Here is a 22,159-nt window from a genome sequence, read left to right as displayed (position 1 = left end):
GCCGCCGGCAGCTCCCCGACACTGCACCTGGGCTGGGGGAGGCGGCGTGTGCAGCGCTGCCCTTCGCCTCTCCTCTGCGCGGGGACGCGAGCGGGAGCTGTTTGTCCCCGTCGCTTGGCTGCCGCACACCGGGGTTCGCCAACCCCGGCTGCACCGGAGCCCACAGGAGCTCCGCCACCGCTGCCACTGGGAACGCCAATGCCACCGGCGCAGGGCTCAGGGGACTGGGACATCTGGGAGAGGACAGCGAGACCCTTCGCCTGCCACCGGCATCCCCCTGCCCGCGTGGGGCTGCCGTCCCCATGGCACGTGCCATCGCCTCGTAGCGTGGCGGCAGGCGGCACGGGGCTGGCCGTGCCCACCGGTGCCATGGTGGGAGCCGGGAGCCGGCGCTGAGCCGGGAGGGCCCCCGGCATCATGCTGAAGTTTCGGGCGGACCGGCGGGTGAGGTAGGACCGCGGGGTGGGCTGGCAGGGGCCGTGGGCAGGCGGTGGCAGGGGACCCTCAGCCCGGGCAGTGGCTGCTGCATTGCAGTGCTCGGGAGGCGATGTGAACCCGGGAGTTTCTGGAGCGGGGTCAGCCGAGGGAGCCGCTGCCGGAGGGGGGTTTAAGGAGGTTCCCCGGCTGTTCCCGGGGTCTTGCCACATCTGGGGGTGGGGGAAGACCTGTCGGGGGGGAGGCACCGAGGTGGGTGCCAGGAGGAGCCGTGGGGGCTGCACAGCAGGGTGGGTGTCCTGGGCTCGGCGGTGGGGTGGGGGGAGAGTCCAGCCTGCGGGAACAGAAACCTGCTGCGGTGCGGGGTGGTGGGCAGGGTTGGGGGGGACAGCCCAAGATGGGGTTTGGATATGCTGGGGGGTCAGGGCAGCCCCCACTTTCCAGGGCTGGGGCGGTCGGGGTGCTGCTCGCTCGGCGTTTGCATCCTCCCCCGTGTGTCAGCATCGTGGGGGACCTGGGACCTGCCCCGGTACAGCCGCGTTATGCCCCTCCAAAGTCACCTACCGGGGGCAAACAGTCCAGGAGCAGCTCCAGCCCCGGTTACAAAAAACCCCTTTGGTGCTGTCGGAGCGTGGGCCGGGCGGGCTGTCTCCGCGGATAACTGGTGTCGGTCGCGGCACAGGAAAGCCGGGTGCTGGGGGCGTTTGGGGAGCGAGTGCTGCCCCTCGTTGCGGGGCGCGTACACATCACCCAGGTTTTTAAGGTGACCCCAAGCGAGGGGGAGGGCTGGCGGAGAGCGGATCCATGGCAGGGTGCAGGATGGGACCTGCGAGGGGGAGCAGCTCTCGGCAAGGCTTTTTTGGGCAGAAAGCAGTTAATATCTCCAGAGCCTGGCTGCAGCCCAGGTTCGGGGTGAAGCGTGTGTGGATGGGATGGTCTTGGCAGCGGCGTTTTCTTGCTCAAACTTCCCCTGTTCTGCTGACACGCGGTTGTTCAGCGGCGTGCCGGGCTGTTGGCATGTTGGCTTCGCGGGTGGCTGGGGGCACCCGTGTGTGGGTGCCTGGCAGCTTTGGGAAGGAGGGCTGTCACGGGGACGATGTCCAATGCAAACTTCCCGGGATGGAGCCCTGAACCCGTGGGTGCACCTCGTCCTTCCCCCCTGACACAGCTCCGGCAGCGAGAGCCCGCGGGGAGCAGCGTGTGAGCGGGTTCCGCAGCCAGAGCAGCGAGGTGCCGGGGTGCCCGGCAATACCGGCTCTGCGGGACAGGGCAGGGACATGGCAAACGCTACCAGCTGAGCCCGACGGGAGCCTTGCCTCGCTCCTCCCGGCGCTGCCAGGGAGTCCTGCGCCACCACCTTTGCACCGCGATGTCGCCGAAACATCACTGGGGCCGAGCTGGGCTTGATCCAGCCCCAACAGCTTGTGCTGGTGGGTCCAGGGCTGATGGTCGGGGTCTGTGTGGTGTACAGCCCCACATCGCCTGCTCTTAGCCCGACTCGAGGTGTTTTGGCAAACGGCTCTGAAAGCAGCAAGCCGAAGGGGAGGACGTGGCGCTGGGGACGTCGCTGCGGGCGCAGCCCAGGGTGGGCCATTGCTGCTGCTGCTGCAGCGACTTCTCCGGAGTGGGATTTATGGTGATGTCTGGGATGCGTCCAGCAGAAGTAACGAGGGCTCGGCCACCAGAGACCTTGTTTTGGCTCCCAGCGAGGCAAAAACTTTCTGGGAAATGCTGATGAAATGTGCTGAGTCGATCTGAAGCGTGGGGTTGGTGGGGGCGCGGGGAGGGCGATGCTCGGGACGGGGCGTATGGAGCCGGCACCAGTGTGGGTGCAGGACAGCAAATGTGCTCAAGGCAAAGGGTTTTCGGGAAGGGGCTGGGGCCGGGAGATGCTAACCACCGCCCCGCCGCTGTCTCTCGCAGCCACAATGAAAGGCGGAACACGTTCCTGCACCCAGTGACGGGACAGGTCCCCGAGGACAACTCAAGACTTGACTTGCAAAAGTAGGTTGGCTCCCGACTCCTCTGGTTTTGGGGTCTGGGAGTGGGTTGTGATGGGGGACCAAGGTGGGCTGGAGTGTGGGGGGCCGGTGCCCGGGGTGGGGGTACCCGGGGACAGCTTCTGTGGGGTGGAGAAACGCAGCTCTGCTGACTCAGCTCTCCTCCTGTGCCGCAGACCAACCTTGGACATGTCAAGCAAAGCGGGTGGCAAACGACCGGCGACCATCTCCAGCGAGCCCTCCAACCACGCCATGGTGTCGGAGGTGCCCCCGGAGCGCCCCGGAGGCCGGGTGGGTGCTCGGAACCATGCGGCACGGCAGGCGGCAGCGGAGGCGGGGGGGTGCCGGGGGCCCCCCCAGGGACTGAGCGGCTCCTCTACCCCTCTGCAGGCTTCGCGCTCCTCCCGCAAGGGCATCGCCTTTGGGAAGCGCTCCAATTCCATGAAGAGGAACCCCAACGCTGCCGTGACCAAAAGCGGCTGGCTCTACAAGCAGGTACCTGAGCCCCCGCCATGCGGGGTGCCCCCGCCCCCCCCCGGGCTGTGCCATCCCCTTCCCAGCCGCCTGGCTCTCACGGCCCCTCTCTCGCAGGCCAGCTCAGGGGTGAAGCAGTGGAACAAGCGCTGGTTCGTGCTGGTGGATCGCTGCCTCTTCTACTACAAAGGTACGGCAGCGAGTACCTGCCCCCACCGGTGCTCCCCGTGGCTCGTGCCCCCCGGCAGGGCTCAGTGGCCACCAGCTGGCCACCTGCAAGCAGACCCTGGGCTATTACCAGGCTCGGAGGAGGTTCTGCCAGCCTGGGCGAAGGGGTCTGGAGGTGACAGCCCACTGGGGAGCAGTGGCCATGCCCAGCACCCCTTTGTGTGGGCGTTTGCCATGCCGGGGACCCGAGGGGTTAATGCCGGTGCTTCCCCTCCCCGGCAGCTCGCTGGGCTCAGCCCTGGCGGCGCAGCCAGGGCGGGCATGAATAATTGAGCAGGCTGTAGTGCGCGCCACGAAGCAGCAACAGGCAGGCAGCGGTTTCCCACAGGTGGGCTCCCTGCCTGCCTGCCTGCCTGCCTGCCCGCCCGCGGGACGGAGCGATGGGACCGTGTCCCCACAGCAGCTCGTGGGTCTTTGTCGGGGGGCAGGCAGGGTTCCCAGCCCCTCCGTGCGTGTAACCCCCTGCGTTTGCCCACCAGACGAGAAGGAGGAGAGCATCCTGGGCAGCATCCCCCTCCTCAGCTTCCGCGTGGCGGCCGTGCAGCCCTCCGACAACATCAGCAGGAAGCACACGTTCAAGGTCGGTGCGTGGTTGGGACGGAGCTTGGAGGGGACGGAGCGCTGGGGCAGCGGTGATGCTCGCAGGGTCCCCGCTGCTCCCTCTTCTCGCTTTCTTGGTGGCGGGGCCTGGAGCGAGCTGGGGAGAGGGGTGGCCGCAGTAACCCCCCGGGGATGCCCTTCGCTATGCAGATGTGCCTTCTGCTGGGGAAACTGAGGCACACGTGGGGCAAAGCGGCATCTCCAAGGTCATCACCTTCCCCTTGCCAGACCTGAGCTGCTCCTGGGCTCTGTCCCTTGGGGTGCCCCGCTGCCCCCCAACCCGGGGAGGTGCTGGGCACGGGGTGAGCAGCAGTGCTGCCCTCGCCAGCGGTGCTCTCGGCCATCTCTGCTTTTCCCTCCGCATCGCTGCTCCCGGCCAGCCTGTCCCCGCCGGCTGCCGCAGCACTCCTTGGAGCCAGATGTAGAAACGTGTCCCCAGCTCCAATATTTTTATTTTTTCATATATTTTTTAGCTTGCTTTGACTGGCATGCAAAAGAAAGGGAAATGTAATTGCAAGGGGGTAGCCCGTAATGGGGCGCTGCTCGTCAGCCTGCGCTGCCGTGGGCGTCGGAGAGGAGACCTGCGAGAGGCGGAGGGCGGCTGCGGCCGCCGGGGCTCTCCCGTGCCCGTCCCCAGCGGCACAGCTCGGCTCTCCCTCGCTCAGAGCAAGGGCTGAGCTTCCCTGGCACCGCACGGCACTTGTCGGCATCACCGTGCACCTTCAGCATCACCGTGCATCCTTCACCGGCACAACTGCTCGTGCTGTGCGCAGTCGTGGGTCACGTTAGCACTCGCTCGTTGATGGCCCGCTGCCCAGGCTGGCTTCCACTCGCGTACACTCGTGCAAAAACCCAGCGTGCACCTTCCCGCCCGTGAGCCGGTGCCTGGGGTCCCTGCAGGGCGCTGCGGAAGAGTCGTTCCAATCTAAGGGATGGATTTTTGTAGCTGCCACCCTTAAACCTGCACTTAAGCTGCAGCTGAGCCCGGTTTAGGGGCGAGCGCTGGCAAGTGGCAGCGTGGGCTCTCCCGCATGCCCGTGCTGATGCCGGCGGCCAGCAAGGTGTCTCTTTGCCTGTGGCTTCTGCAGGTGAGGGCAGAGGAGTGACCTGGGGTTGTCACAATGTCCTGTGGCTTGTGACACCGGTGGGGACGGAGCTTTGCAAAGCTGCCGCCCACGAACTGAGCTCGGCAGGCGCGTGCCTGCGGTTCCATCTGCACGCGAGGGTTTTGGGGGGATGGTTTTGTTCAGAGGAGGGTAGAAAGGGTCCCCGATGGCCGGGAGAGGTCTGTGCTGCAGCACCCGCGCTCCTGCCACGCTGCGGCTTCACCCTTGTCTGTGTTTCCCCCTCTCTCCGCGGGCGAGGATCCCTGGACAGGAGGTCTCTCCGTGCCCGTCCACCACGCCAGCACCCAGCCACCACCTAGGTAGTACCTTCTTGTGTTTCTGATGCATGCAGGAGGGCGAGGGACCCGCAGGCTTGCCGGCATGCTCCGCTCGCCCCGCTTGCACTAACTCGGGACGACTCGGTGCGGTTTGATCTTTTGCTCTGGCTGCAGAGCTTTTGGAGGCATAGAGGGCTGCAGGAGGTGACCCCGCGGCTGGGCACGGTGGCTGCATGCTCTGGGGAAGGGGAAGACGGAAACCTAAGGGAAGATTTTAATTGGACCATTGGAGCCCAGATTTTTTTTTTTTTTTTTAAGAGATTGAGCCCTGAAAGTTTTTCAGGGAGAAAAACCTCCTGCTTTCTCCCTTTTCTTCCTCCTTGCTGCCTCCTGTCCCTTTCCACAGATGGGAAGGTGGAAGCTTTGAAAAGGCTCTAAATAGCCAGACCTGCCTTCCAGCACCTTCTGCATGGAGAGTGGGCGCTGACATCTTGGACCAAAAGTGAACCTTTTTCCCCCAAAAATGTTGTCTAGGCCAAGAAGCCACCTTCCTCCTAACCCTGCATGAATGATAATGCTCCATCCAGGGCCGCTGCTCTCAGCGGGACCCTCTGCCAGCCCCGCGTGCCCCGCGGGGACCTGCTCGATGCTGGGGCGCAGCAACGTCTGCACGGGGCTGCTGCTGCTCTGGTGCGGGGCCCTGGGGGGGACTCATCCCGAGCGTCACTGGGGGTGACCACGGGGGACTCCTGGCCCCAGGGGACCCCCCGTGAAGGGACGAGGGCTGATGCTGGCTCTGCCTGCAGAGCCTTCCTCCCGCTCGGTGCCGCCGAGGATGCATGTGGCGGGGGCAGGGAGGGAAGGAAGGACCGTGTCTGTCTTCTCCTGCGGCAGCAGGACCTCGTGCCGGGGTGGAAATGGAGCTCTCACCCTCCTGTCTGTCTCTCTCCCCACTTCTCTGCCTCCCTGCAGGTGACGGTGTGCTGGGTGGAGGAGATGCCGGCGAGTAACGAGCAGTCCCTGTCTCCCCAGGCCGAGCACGCTGGCATCCGGACGTACTTCTTCAGCGCCGAGAACACGGAGGAGCAGGAGTCCTGGATCCAAGCCATGGGCGAAGCCGCCCGGGTGCAGATCCCCCCGACCCAGAGGTCAGCACCCACCGTCTCCCTGTGCCGCCCCTCTCCCCTGCTCTCTTGGCGATGGAGCGGAGGGGCCGTGCATCGCGGCCGGGCACCTCCTGGGAGCATGAGGGTCCCTCTGGAGGATGGAGCTGGGGGAGCATTGGCCCCCCAAGGCTGAGGGAGGGACAGGACGTTACCGGCCACCCCAAGGGCATTGCAAAGGGAGGGTAATGCTCTCTCGTGCTTCGGCACCCTCCAGGCACGAGAAGCCAGACTCTGAAAACATCCCCCCCAGCAAACACCACCACCACCACCGCAACACCGCCCACCGCGAGCACCCCAAAGCTGACCCCGACGCCAAGACCCGGGGGGAAGGCGACGGCCGTGGCTCGGAGAAGATTGAGAGGAAGTCGGAGAGGACGGAGAGCAAGAAGGAGCCCTTGGCCAAAGCCAACGGCATCGCTGGGCAGGAGATGCCCTCGGAGCCCGGCAGTCCTTACCCCGAGGCACCTCGGGTACCGGCGAGCGTGGAGCGGCCACCCCAGCCCAACGGCTGGACGTACTCGTCACCCAGCCGCCCTGGCAGCACCGCGTACCCCCCGCCCGACGGGGAGAGCGTGGCCCACCGCCGGGGCTTTGCTCCCCGCACCAACCCCGAGAAGATCGCCCAGCGCAAGAGCTCCATGACGCAGCTGCAGCAGTGGGTGAACTCGCGCCGGGGGGCAGTGCCCCCCGAGGAGCTGCGGAGGTGAGGGCTGCAGAGGGCTGGCTGGGGGCAGAGGGGGGGTCCTGCTCCTTTTCTCCGGGGCTGCCCCTCAGGTGATGCTCTGGGAATGATTTTCCCCTTCCCACCTGCTTTATCCCCTCCTGGGGTCAGAAAATCTCCTTTCTGGGCTGTCCCCGCGTGCCCGCTGTGAGCTGGGCATGGGACACCCCGAAAAACGGAGCAGGGTGGATTTTGGAAGGGAGGCCACCGTGGGGTCCATGGGAGGAGGGATGCCAGCCGGCCAGCTTTCGGGGTGCTGGTGTCAGAGCTGCCTGCTCTCAGGCTGTCCTCGCTCACCAGGACCCCCGGCTGCGGAGCAAGGGGCCGGGCACTGCCTGGCCACCAGCCCGGCTCTCACGGCTCTCTTCCCCGCTCCAGTCCCACCAGGTTTTACCCCGTGTCTCGCCGGGTGCCCGACTACTATTCCCCCTACTCGCCCCAGTACCCCGAGGACTACCAGTACTACCCGCCTGGGGTGCGCCCCGACAGCATCTGCTCCATGCCCGCCTACGAGCGGGTGAGCCCGCCCTGGGCGCTGGAGGACAAGCGGCACTCCTTCCGCAACGGGGGCACCTACCAGCTCCGCGACTGGAAGGAACACCCCGGTTTTGGCCGGCAAGACGTCCCGCTCTGGCTGCCCAGTCCCGGGAGGCAGCCGACCTACTTGGACGAGGTGGATGCAGCCTCGGGCTCCCTGCGACGCATGTCGCTGCAGCCCCGCTCCCGCTCCGTGCCCCGCTCGCCCAGCCAGGGCTCCTACAGCCGGGCACGGGTGTACTCCCCGGTCCGCTCGCCCAGCGCCCGCTTCGAGCGGCTGCCGCCCCGGGGAGAGGAGATTTACGCTGACCCCACCACCTTCATGATGAGGCGATCCATCAGTTCTCCAAAGGTAAATGCCTGTCGGCGCTTGGGGGTCACAGGGGCGGAGGGGGACCCTCGCTGGGGACGTCAGGGCAGGGATGCTGCAGCACAGCCCGTGCCCTCTGCATGCACAGCCTGGCCTCAAAATGCCACCAAGTCCATGGCTTGCACCGGCTGATGGCTTTAGTTCCCCGCTTGCCATCCTGCAAAGCTGCTTAGGTTGTGATTCTGCTGGGAGCCCAGAGGGATGGGATGGGATGGGGTGGGATGGGATGGGATGGGGTGGGATGGAATGGGATGGGATGCGATGGGATGCGATGGGATGCGATGGGATGCAAAGTGATGTGATGTGATGCAATGCGATGGGATGCGATGCGATGCGATGCTGAGGGCCACCGTGAGTGATGTCCTCCCTAGCAGGGAGCGCTGGTGTCCCTGTCTCACTGCTGTGCACCCCAAAGCCGGGCCCGACCCTGCTGCAGGGCTGGGCTCTGCCCCTGCACGTGCTTTCTGGCCTCTTGCACACCTCTCACGTGTCTCTGGTTTTGGGGTGGGGGGTTCTCTCTTCTCAGTACGACTATCTGGGTGACAGACGGCCCGTCCCTGCGGGAATGTATCCATACCACTACCCGGCATCCCCCACCGTCCACGACAAAATGGTACGTAAGCTGCTGGCGCCAAGGGGATGAGCCCTGGCGGCCCGGGGAGCTTAGAGCCCCCCAGGGAGGTTGGCCAGCTCGGGGGGCTCCTTGCTCAGATGGCTGAGGAGGAACCACTCTGCTCCAGGGGCAGCTTTGTGGGTCAGAGCTGGGCTGCTCTGGGGCAGGATAGGACCGCAGGTCCCTTTACTGGTGTCTCTGGTCCCTCCGGGCTCTGCCAGAAGGAAACCCCGATGGAAAGGCCCCCCAGTTCCTGCCCTACAGCCCCCAGTTTGTGGGAGCAGTGGGACACCCTTGGATCCCGGTATGCCCTGTGGTGCTGGCCCGGGCTCGTCACCCCCAGGGTGGTCCCCGGCTGAGGCTGGCGCACACCCTGCACCTCTCCCCCCTCTCGCTTCCTCACTTCTGGCTACAGCTGCTGCTTTTTCCTGCATTGCCTTTCCCCTCGGAGCGCTGAGGGGTTGGAGCCGGCGGGGTGAGACTGGGAGGTCCCCCCGCAGCGCACGGTCCCGAAACCACGGGGCAGGACCGGCCCCGTTGGAGGAGGGAGAAGCACGAGTTACCATAAGCTTCCCATGCCGCCATCCATCCTCGCTAGCCGCAGACGCAGGGAGAGGGCCGTGCCTCCTCCGAGGCACCGCTAGCCGGGAGGGAGAGCCGGGAGGAGAGCGGGTCTCCCGCAGGGCACATCCACGGCGGCTCTCCCGGCTCTGTGCCGGGGAGGTGCCTCTCTTCCCCGGGCCGAGAGGTCTTCACATTTCCGTAGCCTTCACCTAACCGCTTTGCTTCTTCTTTTATATGTTTTGTGTGTTCGTTTCTTGCCGCGTGCCTGCTGGCTCCTGGTAGGATGAACTTTTAGACCTTCAGTTGCAAAGAAACCTAGAGTATTTGGACCAGCAGGTAGGCAGAGCTGGCTGCAAGCCTCACGCTGCTTACGTCCCCGCGTGCCCCGTCCCCAGTGGCGTCCCCTTCCCTCCCGGCGTAGCATCTCGTCCCCTAACATCCATCCTCACCCTTCTTGGCATTAAAACAGCACGAGTTGTCTTTGGTTTGCTTCTTCCATCCTTCCCGTCTGTAGGGTCGCTTATTGCTTGGCAGAAAAATTCCCTCGACAGTGCCTTCTGTGTGGTGGGCTGGAGCTGGGGGGGGGGGGGGTCTCGGGGGCAGCTGGGGAAGCTTCCCACGTGCCTGGAGCCTCGGGGAGCTGCTCCCGGGGTGCAGGGGAGGCAGCCAGCTCCGAAATCCTCCCCAGGTCGGTCTGTACCGTGCTGCCTGAGGGTGATGTGGGACACCGGTGCACGGTGCCAGCGTGGCCGTGCTGGGCGGCGTGTCCCCACACCCAGCAGTGCCACCGGTGTGGGAGTGAGCTGGGCTGGTGCCCCCGGCGCAGGGGGTGGTGTGGGGTGCCAGATGGGTGCGAGGTGGTTTTGGTGATGTGCTGGCCCCGTTCCTTCTCGAAGGCGAGAGGCTTGATGCAGGGCTGGCGAGAGGCACCCACTGGGACCGATACCAAAGCAGCAGCTCTCAGGTTTTTGCATGGCAGGGGGTGTTTGGAGGAAAGCTGTGAACTGATTTCATCCCAGGAGCGGGGTGGGGGCAATCCGGCTGGAAGAGAGCCCCCCCCCCGGGACTGGTGGGGTGGAAATTACAGGCACGGGCTGATGTCAAAGCCAGGGACAGGAGCCGTCGGCCAGTGCTGCAGCGCAGGCGCTTGCCTGCAAAAGCCAGGCTTGCACTAAGAGACAATCTCGTTAGTCTGCAAATCTCCATCGGTGCAGTAATCGCCAAGATCTGTGTCTGCCTTGGAGCAGAGCCAGGGACAGGCAGGAGCACTCGCTGCAATAAAAGCTCTCTGGATTATTTCACGGCCGTCGGCAGCAGCGCTCGCTCTCCGAGGCTCTTTAAAACGCTCCCTAAAAAGGCTTTGCATCTCCTCCTCCTCTCCCGCTGACCTCTGGAGAGACTAATTCGGAGTGACGCTGTCAAGTATCTCTTTTCAAAGAGCTTGCCGCTTTATTTTCTCTCTCCTTGCTTGTCCGGTCACGGGGATGGCTCCCTCAGCTGCACCCCCCCTTGCTGACCTGCCCCCCCCCCCCATCCCGTCAGGGTTTGGTCCCTGGTTTGTGAGTAAACTGCCGTCAGTCACCCTTTGGATCTCGAGGGTCCTGGCCACGGGGTGCGAGGGGCTTCCCTTCCATCGTCTGCGCTGGGCTGCGGGCTCCTGCAGCCCTTCTGCTGGCAAAGGCAGCGGTGAAGCTCCGGTGCCGCTGATTTGAGCGGCTCCATCACGCGGTACCGAGGGACCCTGCGGCCGCTGGGGGCTGCGTGCCCTGGCAGCAGTGCGCTGAGAGCAGCAAACCCCCTTCCCTGGGTCGCAGGGCTGTGAACGGGCCCTGGGGTCAGGGTCTGCCTGGACAGGGTGGGCTTGTGTCCGGGAGGGCTCGGCGCAGCCCGTGACAGAGCCGCTGTCTGTGCTGCGGCTCTGGGGACATACAGACATGCCGCACGCCGTCGTGTCCTCGCCCTGCGCAGCAGCACGGCTGCGATGTGCCATCTCCATGGGAGCACCTTGTTCCCATCCAGGGATGCTGCGGTCCCCAACCCCAGGCTTCGGTCACCTTCCCCTGTGCCCAGAGCTCGTCTGCGCCTTGAGCAGGGCTATCCCGGCCCCGGCCCCTCCTCGAGGGCAGGGCAGCGAGCCGTTTGTCAGCACGAGGAGTGGGGCCCGTCTGTCTGTCTGCTGGGACCACACTGTGCGTTGCAGCCGTGGGCGTCTCTGTGCAAGCTTGTGTCTGTGTGTGCAGTTTGCTGCCCCCCAGCTCGGAGCTGGCTCGGTTTTATCTACGTTTTCCCCTCAACAAAGTTTTCAGGGCATGCAACCAGCCCAGGATGCTCTTCAGTGCACAAACCGGAGCAGCGGCAGCCCGGGGCAGCCAACCCCATGTGGCTCAAGCCTCTGGGACATCTCTTGGAGGTGGCATCTTGCAGCCCGATGCCCTGAGGGCTCGTGGACCGAGCCGCCCCGCTGCTCTGACGGCACCCGAGCAATCTCCGCTGACCTCTGAACTTTCCTTCCCTGTCTGCCGCAGATGAGCGAGAGCGAAACCCTGATCAGTATGGTGAACAGGATGGTGGAGACCTCCTCCCCTAGGGCTCAGCTCTACATGCAAGTAAGCCTCCGGCCGCCGGGCCGTGCATGGCTCGTGCATGGCAGCCACGCCAGCCGCCCCGCGCTCCATCCCCGAGGTCACCTCCTGCCATTTCCACTCATGCAGACTCCAGCATCCATGTGGCTCTGGCACATCACGCTCTCGGGGACCTGCTAGTCCATCACAGGCTTTGCTAATCCATCCATGAGCCATTAAAACCCGGTAAATCCTTGTGCTGAGAGCACGAGGTGGGGACGCAGCAGTCCTGAAGTCTCATCGTCGTCTGGGCTGGACTCGGGTGCTTTGCTCACCCTCAGTTTGCTGTCATGTGTTGAGGAGGCGAGGGGAAGGTGTGGGATGATGTAAAGATGGGAAGCCAGCCCAAGGCTCTCTTAAACCAAAGCAATAACTCCCGTAACAGGGAGAGGAAACAGCTTTTTATCCCCTGAGGCTCTGGCTCGTTCTGTTCCTCGGCCCGGAGAGGGCTGCAAAAGCATCGGGATGTCCCTGCTGACATTGGGCTGCAGCTCCAAGCATGGGCAGGTCCCATCACCTGGGAATGTGTCTCCACATCACTGTGACCCACAGCCCATCATGCTGCCAGCCCCGGGCAGGGGGGTCGTGGAGTCCTGCCGTGCTGCCCAGGGCATCCCCTGGCTGCGTGAGCGTGCAGCGCCCGGGCGATCGCTGGGGTTTTCCGAGAAGGGGATGGTGCCTGTTCCCATCTGCTGTGCGCGGGGAGCGGGGACATGCTGGAGGGAGAAGCTGGAGCTGCTGAGATGCTCTTGCTGGCCAGGCTCCCTGCCTGGAGGCAGCGGCATCCCCATCGGCCAGGCTCTGCCTCCGGCCGCGCTGGGCATTTCCCAGGTTCAGGTCTATTTGCATCGTCCTGTGGTTTTAAATGGCTCTAAAGTAGCGTCTTGCTTTCTAGCAATAATGATCCCCTTCTTCCTATCTTATGCCTTTCATCTCAAGATCTTGGAGGCATTTAATTGGTGAGGTCCCATTAGTAATTTAGATTTCCAGGAAAGGAAAATGACTCACAGAGAAGCCGGATGGTAAACAGGCCCTGATGCTGCTGCTGATTTATAGGTGTTTCCACTCTGCTAAGTGGGATTACAGCTTAATCTTTCTGCCTTTGTTTCCCTGCCTGTGAAATGGTGGCAGCTATACACCAGGCGGCTAATGATTCACGAGGCATCTCTTTAACTCAGCTCTTGGCGTCCTGCGGAGAGGTTGTCTCCAGCTAATTCCCGCGGCTCTCCCAGCTGATGGGCACCGGGGCCGGGGATGGGGAGGGAGGTTGTGCCTTCATCCGAGCCACCGGGCAGGGCCAGGGCAAGAGCTCCAGCACCGACATCCTGCGCTGCCTCCAGCACTCGCTGCCTCCCGACCGATGCCGGTGCCTGCCCGGCCGTGCCGGCTGTGGGGAGCACCCGCCACCGCCTCCAGAGATTCAGCTCTCCCTCTCCTTCCCTGCTTCCAGGGATGGGGAAGAGGGGCTGGGAGCTGCCTCACCTTCCCCAGGGGCTCCCGGAGCCGGGCTCACCCCACGCTCTGCTTGCAGGTGACACCCTTCCCGGAGGCCTACAGGGAGACACTACACGCCTACAAGATAAGCGAGCAAGACACCGATGTAAGAGCAAACGTCTGTCCTTGCGTGCCACCCCTCTGCCCCGTGCTGTTGTCCCTGTCCCCTGCAGCAGGTCTGCTATCCCCATAGAGAGAGGTCCCACGCAGACCTGGTGATGCCCCAAGTGTGGTGTGTGTTCTCCCCGGGGGCTAAATCCTCTGCTGAGCTCAGCTGCTTGGTCTTGCCCCGTGTCCAGATTTGGCCCGTGTCACCCTGGCTGGGGCTGAGGTCCCTGCAATGACAGCAGCAGGCTGGAAACCCTCCCCTGGACCACTGGGTTGTCCCATCAAACCAACCCTGTGGGCCACATCCTGGCTCTATCCCATCTCTCCCGGATGAGAGCAGAGCGGTTCACACGAGTGCTCTCATCCTCTCCTCCCTTTCTCTTTCCCTCCCGGGGACAGAAGCTGCTGGGGAAGCTCTGTGAGCAGAACAAGGTGCTGCGGGAGCAGGAGAGGCTGGTGCAGCAGCTCCGAGCAGAGAAGGTACGTGGTGGGCAGCTCAAGCGGCTGTCTGGGGGCAAACCTCGCTGCACGGTGATCACAGAATCCCATACTGGTCTGGGGGTAGAAGGGCCCTCTGGAGCTCCCCCAGTGCCACCCCCCGCCAGAGCAGGGGCACCTCCAGCAGTGGCGCAGGACACCTCCAGGCGGGTTTGGAATGGCTCCAGAGGGGGAGACTCCCCCCCTCTCTGGGCAGCTGTGCCGGTGCTCTGCCACCCGCACAGGAGAGAAGTCCCTCCTCTGGTTGGGTTGAGATGGAACTTCCTATGGTCAAGTTTGTGCCCGTTCCCTCCTGTCCTGTCACTGGGCACCACTGACAAAAGACTGTTCCCATCCCCCGGCACCCGCCCTTTAAGGACTGATAAAGTGATGACCATGCCCAGGCAGCACCTATGTGGTGAGGAAGCGACATGTCCCGCTCTGCTGGGCACAGCTCAGTGGGGACGTTTCTGAGCTGGAGGAGATGCCCTGGCCATGCTGTGGTCCTGGGACTCCTCGTGCATTAATGGCCTCTTAAGGAGAGGGACTGTCGCTCCTGCACCGGGTGGGATCTCAGGGTGCACCTCCCTCCTGTCCCCCCCACAGGAGAGCCTGGAGAGTGCCCTGATGGGGACGCACCAGGAGCTGGAGATGTTCGGCAGCCAGCCTGCCTACCCGGAGAAGCTGCTGCACAAGAAGGAATCGCTCCAGAATCAACTCATCAACATCCGCGTGGAGCTGTCGCAGGCCAGCACGGTAACGGGCTGCCCCTCTGCTGCGCTCCCTGCCTGGGGGACTGTCTCCCCCACCCGCCGCGATCTCTCTTTTCTCCCATCCTGTTAATAAAAAAAAAAAAAAAAAAAACAAAACAAGAAGGGAAATCCCCTCGGCTGGCTGGGGACCCGGACAAGCCAAAGTCCTTCACTGGGCACAAAGCCAATTAACCCTGGTGGTGCTGAGCTGGCACATGTGCTCGGAGTCATCTTGGCTCCTGCTTTTGCCTCTGCCTTCCTCGCCATGCTGTGCCCGGTGTGCCATCGGCACCAAACGCTCCCACGGGCACAGCAGAGCTTGTACCCCCCGACTGCCGCCCCCTCCCCAGCTCGGGGGGGGTTGTGTTGGGTGCAGTGTTCTCCTGCTTTCCCGTGTGCCGGCCCGGGCTGCTGCCAGCGGGGGGAGAAACCTGCCAAAGACCCCCTGACCCGTCCACTTTTCCCTCCCCAAAGGCTTTGGCGAATAGCACCGCTGAGTACGAGAGCCTGGAGAGCGAGGTGTCCGCCCTGCACGACGACCTCTGGGAGCAGCTGAACCTGGACATCCAGGTGAGCAGGACCCCGCTGGCCCTGGGGTCCCTCTGCCACCCCTGGGGTCCTCACCGCCCACCCCAGCCTTGTGGAGGTGGAAGCCCCCTGGTTCCTTCAGCCCCAAGGGGATGGTTGCAAGTGGCTGCTCCGTGCTCAGCCCTCGGCGTCCACCTTTGGCCATGGGCATGGGCAGGGGGGCTTGAGGAACCATGGGCACGTGGGTGCCATCGAGGGGCTGCAGCCCAATGCTCCCTGTGCTGCCGGGGCTCCATCACAGAGAATCACAGCATCCCAGACTGGTGAGGGCTGGAAGGGCCCTCTGGAGCTCCCCCGGTCCCCCCCCCCGCCAGAGCAGGGGCACCTCCAGCAGTGGCACAGGACACGTCCAGGCGGGTTTGGAATGGCTCCAGAGGGGGAGACTCCCCCCCTCTCTGGGCAGCTGTGCCAGTGCTCTGCCGCCCGCACAGGAGAGAAGTCCCTCCTCGGGTTGAGATGGAACTTCCTATGGTCACGTTTGTGCCCGTTCCCTCTTGTCCTGTCACTGGGCACCACTGGAAAAAGACTGTTCCCATCCCCCTGGCACCCTCCCTTGAAGGATTGATAAGCGTTGATAAGATCCCCCCTCAGTCTTCTCTTCTCCAGACTGAACAGCCCCACAGCCCTCAGCCTCTCCTCGTAAGAGAGATGCTCCGGTCCCCTCATCATCTCCGTAGCCCTTTGCTGGAGCCTCTCCAGCAGTTCCCTGTCCTAAGCAGGTGCCCCAGGGAGTGGAATGATGGCTTCTGGCGGGAGATGAGTGGTGGGCGTGATGGCTCAGACCCCCCCGGGCTGTGTGTGCCTCAGCTGAACGCCCCCGGGTGCTGCGGCTCGGCGCGGGGCTGGGGCGCAGTGGGGCTGGCGGTGGTGGGAGCCGCCCTCACCGCTGCCTTTTCTCCCCTCCAGAACGAAGTGCTCAACCGGCAGATCCAGAAGGAGATCTGGCGGATCCAGGACGTGATGGAGGGGCTGAGGAAGAACAACCCGTCCCGCGGCACCGACACTGCCAAGCACAGAGGTGAGCAGGGTCCGTCCCTGCCCTTGCACAGCACAGACCCCGGCGCGCCGCGGCTTTGGGGTGTCCCCGGTGCCTGTGCTGCCTCGAGGCAGGCGGCAGCACCCACTCGGGGAGGTGGAAGCCCCGGTGCATACCCTTACTTCTGCTTTTCTCCGCAGTGGCCATCGGCCCCTCGGGGACGTACAGCTCCAACAGCCCCGCCAGCCCCCTGAGCTCGGCCAGTCTCACCAGCCCCCTCAGCCCCTTCTCCCTCATCTCCGGCTCCCAGGGCTCGCCCACCAAGCCAGCACCCGGCGAGGTGAGTTGAACCGGGGTGTCCCTAAGGAGCCCTTTGCCACCATCGGGTCCCCAGCCTGGCCCGAGCCCTCGCTCTCAGGGGACGGGTGGGCACCAGGCACAGAATGTGGCTCGGTTACCTCGTGGCTCTGCCTGGGGACACCGTTTTGGCCACGTGCACAGGCTGTGGTGTCCCCTGGTGACATCTGGGTCTGAGGTCCTTGCGGGGGCTGCAGCTGGGCTTTGCAGCCTTCGAGCTCTTGCATCAAGCAGCCCTGAAGGCTGAGAGTAGCTCTGCTCCAGCCTTTGGCTTCAGGACCAGCTCCTGCTGCCACCACAGTCCCCTCTCACCGCCCTTGTTTGGGGTCCAGCAGTGCCGGTCTCACCTTCGTCCACGTGAAGTTTAGGGTGGAATCTGGGGACTCCCCAACCCCGTCTGGCTGCACAGAGGTGATGCCAATGTCTCCTGGGGGCTGCCAGCCCCAAGCTGGGCACCCCCTGGCTCGGGCAGCCCCCGAGCCCTGCCTGTCCCGCTGCCCTTGGGGACATGCAGCAGTGAGGGCAGCACGGGAGGTGGGAAGCACTGTCCCCCTCCGCATGGGGACACGGAGACCGCGGGGCCCCAGGAGCGGCGGTCAGCTGCTCTCCCTCCTCCTTTCCTTGGCTCACCGCTTCCACTGTGTGTTGTCTCGGTCTTTTTCTAACTCTCTCTTCCTTCCCGGCTCTCAGTGTCTCTGCTCTCACGCCTCACGCTCCTCTCCACCCCAGGAACCAGGCCCGCCTCGACCTCCCCTCCCCAAGTCCTACGTACCCCTGGAGTCTCCTCCGACCGTCCCTCCGCTCCCCGGCGAGAGCCGCCTCTGGCCGTACCCCACCTCCCCTTCCTGGCAGCAAGGCGGCGAGGCGAAGAGGGGACAGGTACCAAAACCTCTCCAGAGCAGCCCTCGTCCGCTTCCTCCCCGAGACATCAGCTGCCAGGGGCTGGGATGAGCCGGGCGATGGGGCTGCCCACCCTCTGCCCTGCCACAGGGACAGCGTGGTGGTGGCACTTGGCTAGGGGACAGCAGCCTGTGGCTGGTACCTGCCCTCTCCACGGGGAGTAACGGGCAGTGTCCCCCTGGCAGCCTCGCCATGGCCCTCCTGTCCCCTGCACCCACGCGCAGCACCCGCTGCGCCTGCTCAGGACGGGGAATGGCTCCTCCGGGGCACCCCCCAAAGCTGCCGCAGCCCCCGGTATCAGCCCTTCTGCTTTCCTCTGCCCTCACCTCTCTCACTGTCCTTCTGCGGCGCCGCTCCCCGCCGGGCAGTACTGGCAAGCTCTGCCCATGGGAATGACACCCCACCCAGGGCAAACCTGGATTTGGGAATTCCCGGTAATGCCTCGGCTGTGCTCCCGCTGGGGGAAGGGGCCAGGTTTGGACACCAGGAGACGCAAGCGTCCTTGCAGCCGGGGACGGAGGGGGTCATGATGCGTGCACGCAGGGGCTGGTGCCGCAAAGCAGCGGCGGTGCTGAGCTGGGACGGGTTTCGGACCCCACTGCCAGCGCAGGCGGCATCTCCAGCAGGCGTGCAGCTGCAGGGCAGCACAGCCGTGTGGCTGCACGCTGATCCATGGGCTGCGAGGGGTGTCGGGATGTGTCGTCTCTGTCGGGATGTGTCGTCTCCGTGCGGAGCACAGGGGGGTTGAGGGGGGCATGCTGGGCGTCTCGGCTTATTGCTGTACCCCTCCACTCTACCGGCAGCATTGAACCAGTGCCCGGGCTCTGGGCAGGCTGTGCCCAGGGATGTAGGAGGGGAAGGACCCCAAAAATGGCCCTTGGCTCGCTGTCTGCACAGTGTCTGCCCTGACTTCTGCCCCTGTGGGACCCCGTCCCCTCCCATGCGCACGGGGTCTCGCTGGAGCTCAGCACAGAGCCAGGCTGTCCCCATCCTGGGGCTCCTGGGTGCCACCTCCGAGCCGTGGCAGGATCGTCACCCCTGCCGGAGGCTTTTCCCACGCAGGAGCCTGTCCTGTGGGGACAGCGATCGGTGCCCAGCCCTGACGGGACGGGGCATAGCAGGGCCGAGTGCTGCAGCGCCCCTGCCAGCCCCTCTCCCCACACATTTGGGGTGCACTGGTACTGCCTGCCCGGCATCTGTGTGTCCATCCACTCCCGGGAGTGTGTCTGTGGGCTGTGTGTCACCCGTGGCTGCGGGGAGCATTGGTCTATCCCCAGGCGGAGCACGGTCCCCAGGCAGGACAGGGTCTCACCGGCATCCTGCTTTCCCCCACAGCCCAAGCCGAGCTTCGAGCAGAGCAAGAAAGAGGTGCAGCGACCGGTCCCCCCCGGACCCCCGGCCGAGGGGCTCCCGCAGAGCCGGCAGGAGCAGGACGCAGAGAAGCAAGCGGCTCTCAACAAGGGTACAGCGCCGGGGGCGGCAGGTCCTGCTCCAGCGGGTTCCTCCGTGCCTGCCAGGAGCACCCAGCATCTTGCTGGGACCCTGCCCGTGCGCCCCGGGGGGGTTCAGCCCGGCCTTTTGGTTTGCTCCGCAGTGGGCATCGTCCCCCCCAGGACCAAATCTCCAGCGGAGGAGGAGGTGGTGCCCGCAGCCGGCGTGCCAAGGAGGAGCATGGGTGGCATGGCCAACGGGCTCAGCTCCAGGGTAAGACTCGCGTCGGGGGGCTGGGGGCCGGGCTGGTGGGACTGGGCTAGACTGGCAAAGTGGGGGCTGTGACACAGCCTGCAGGGCTGGGGCAGCGCATAGGGGACCCTGTCCCTGCGTGGCTCCGCATCTCAGCATCCAGCTCCTCGGGATCCCCTGGGCTATTTCGGCGCCTTTCCCACACACACACCCCAGGAGTAGGCTGGGCAGCCCCATTCCAGAGGGTTGGGGCACGGGGTGGATGGGGCCGGACCCCGCTGCAGGCAGGGGTGCGTGACCCTGGGGCTGGGCTCTCCCCAGGAGAGACCAAAGAGCGCCGTGTTCGCCAATGAAACGAAGGTGAAGATGAGTGTGGAGGAGCAGATCGACCGCATGAAGCGCCACCAGAGCGGCTCCATGAAGGAGAAGCGGCGCAGCCTGCAGCTCCCCAGCAGCCACCAGCCCGAGACCCCCGGCACAAAGGCACCCGCCTCCTACAAGGTGGTGAGTCCATGCACCGGTCACGGGGCTGGGACAAACTGGCCATTGCAGAGTGCCTGAGGTCCCTGATGGAGCAGAGGGGACACTGGGGGCTGGGGAAGGGGACAGTGTGTCATGCCAGGGGGGCTCAGCAGGGCTGGGATCCCTCGCAGGTGCGCCGGCACCGCAGCATCCACGAGGTGGATATCTCCGACCTGGAGGCAGCGCTGCGCTCCGATGACCCCAGCAAGGTCTACGAGACACCCCAGGAGGAGATCGCCCGGCTGCGCAAGATGGAGCTGGAGCCGCAGCACTACGACGTGGACATCAACAAGGAGGTGAGGACGGGCTGTCCTGTGGGAGCTGGCAGCTTTGGCACCGGGCATCCCGCCCTCCAGTGCGGGCACCGAGGGGTCGATCCATCCTCCTGCGTCGGTCAGGATCCTGTTGCCACTGGCCGTGCCCAGCCAGGGGCTTGCCCTTGCCCAGGCGGTGCTGGGGGCGAGTGGGGCGGGTGGGTGCTGGAGCAGGGACGGGTCCCCAGCACTGGTGCTCGGCTCAACCCTTCCCGCTGCACCCAGCTCTCCACGCCGGACAAAGTCCTCATCCCTGAGCGGTACGTCGAACTGGAGCCCGACACGCCGCTCAGCCCCGAGGAGATGAAGGAGAAGCAGAAGAAGGTGGAAAGGATCAAGACCCTCATTGCCAAATCCAGGTGAGGCTGCTGTGCCCGTGCCCACGCCGGCCATCCGGGGGTGCACCTGCCTGCCCCCCTTCCCCGGCCATCCCTGCGGGGTCTGTCCCGTTGAGGCCGGGCACGGGTGCTGATGGCGGGTGCTCTGCGCAGCCTGCAGAACGTCATCCCCCTGGGCGAGGGGGAGGTGGACGCCCCCCAGGACCCCGAGACCCAGCTGCAGGAGCAGGAGAAGAGGATAGAGATCTCGTGTGCTCTGGCTGCCGAAGCCTCCCGCCGGGGCCGCATGCTCTCGGGTAAGGCACGGGGGGACACGGAGGGTCGGAGAATGCCAGCCCCATGGCAGAGCGGACCACAGGTAGCCGAGCGGGCAGGAGGGACGAAGGCAGGGTGGATGCCTGGGCTGCATAGGGAAGAGGGTGGCCAGTAGGTCGAGGGAGGTCATTCTCCCCCTCTACTCCGCACTGGTGAGGCCACAACTGGAATACCGTGTCCAGTTCTGGGCTCCCCAGTTCACGAGAGACAGGGAATTACTGGAGAGAGTCCAGCGAAGGGCAACTGAGATGATTGAGGGATTGGAGAGTGTCCCTTATGAGGAAAGGCTGCGAGCGCTGGGACGCTTTAGCCTGGAGAAGAGAAGGCTGAGTGGAGACCTTATTATTGCGGACAAGTATCTAAAGGGTGGGTTGGAGGAGGATGGAGCCAGGCTCTTTTCAGTGGTTCCCAGTGACAGGACGAGGGGCAATGGGCACAAGTTGGAACACAGGAAGTTCTGTTCAAATACACGGAAAAACTTCTTTATGGTTTGGGTGGCAGAGCACTGGCACAGCTGCCCAGAGAGGGGGGGGAGTCTCCCCCTCTGGAGCCATTCCAAACCCGCCTGGAGGTGTCCTGTGCCACTGCTGGAGGTGCCCCTGCTCTGGGGGGGGGTGGCACTGGGGGAGCTCCAGAGGGCCCTTCCAGCCCTCACCAGTCTGGGATTCGGTGGGATTCTGTGATTTGCCATGCCGCAGGATGGGAGCGCCTGGCTGTGCAGCACGCGGTTGGCACGCCGTGGCCGAGCCAGCGTGGTGGCACGCCGTGCCTTGTCCATGAGGAGCCCTGTGGGGAGCTCACGTGTGCGTGCCGCAGCCGGGGCACCGCTGTGGCTGTTTGTCCTGACCGCGCTTGCTTCCCCCCTTCCTTCCTCTCCCTTTCCTCCCCTCCGCTAACCTCTCGCTGGGTCGCCTCCTTCCCCTCGCTGCTGCCGGCAGCTCGTGTTCTTCATGCCCTTCTCCCATTTCTTGTTTCCAGCTCAATGCGCTACCCCAAGCCCTCCCACCTCCCCAGCCTCCCCGACTCCACCGACCAACCCCCTCTCGTCTGAAACATCCCGGGCCGCCGACAACAGCCATTTTATGCGTGTCTGAGCCATGAAGTAAGCACCTCTTCTCTCCTACTTCGTCCCATCCTCTCTCCATCCCGGGGGGATGGGTGGGGGGCGCCTCTCCTGCGCCCGGCGTCCATCCATCGCTGCTTGCTCCAGCTAACATCTCCCGAGCCACGTCAGCCCTCTCTCCTCCCATGGACCAGGCGCAAGTGTCCTCCGAGGCGAAGCCCCCAGGCTGGGTCAGGCAGGGACCCCGGCGTGGGCAAGGGGGGCCCAAGCAGGGAGCAAAAACGGGGGGGGGTCTCGAGGCCAGGCTCTGGGGGACGCCTGCCCTGGCATGCCTGCGTTGGTGGCTGCAAACTGGGGGGGGACGCAGCGTCCCCTTGCTGGGTTGGAGGTTCCCCCCAGAGAGCCGGGGGCACAGAGCCAAATCTGCGGTAGGTTTTTCTCCGAGCAGGGCAGGAGGGGGGTCTGTGGGGTGGGCGCAGGGGCTGCCCCACCGCTGACCACCCCACGCGTAGCTCAGCCCCGCTCTCCTCTCCCTCCAGCTCAAGCCCTGGCTGCTGCC

General features: G+C 64.8%; 1 protein-coding gene across 1 annotated transcript; it reads left to right on the top strand.

The window, feature by feature from the left end:
• Positions 1-2,624: 2,624 nt before the first annotated feature.
• On the top strand, positions 2,625-22,159 carry PLEKHA6 (pleckstrin homology domain containing A6; the record flags this gene model as incomplete). Its single annotated transcript, XM_082494601.1, has 22 exons — positions 2,625-2,726; positions 2,826-2,930; positions 3,027-3,099; positions 3,617-3,717; positions 6,154-6,290; positions 6,502-6,990; positions 7,387-7,897; positions 13,245-13,313; positions 13,715-13,795; positions 14,399-14,548; positions 15,019-15,114; positions 16,039-16,150; positions 16,309-16,448; positions 17,195-17,344; positions 18,701-18,827; positions 18,960-19,069; positions 19,370-19,552; positions 19,702-19,866; positions 20,110-20,243; positions 20,376-20,518; positions 21,516-21,639; positions 22,140-22,159. 21 exons carry the CDS (start codon positions 2,625-2,627, stop codon positions 21,629-21,631), a joined length of 3,294 nt encoding a protein of 1,097 aa, XP_082350727.1. The 3' UTR covers positions 21,632-21,639; positions 22,140-22,159.

Source organism: Vanellus vanellus (genome assembly GCF_965231255.1).
Source record: "Vanellus vanellus genome assembly, chromosome: 23".
NCBI lineage: Eukaryota > Metazoa > Chordata > Aves > Charadriiformes > Charadriidae > Vanellus > Vanellus vanellus.
The sequence above is the reverse complement of the archived record's forward strand: the minus strand, read 5'-3'. Positions and strand labels throughout refer to the sequence as shown.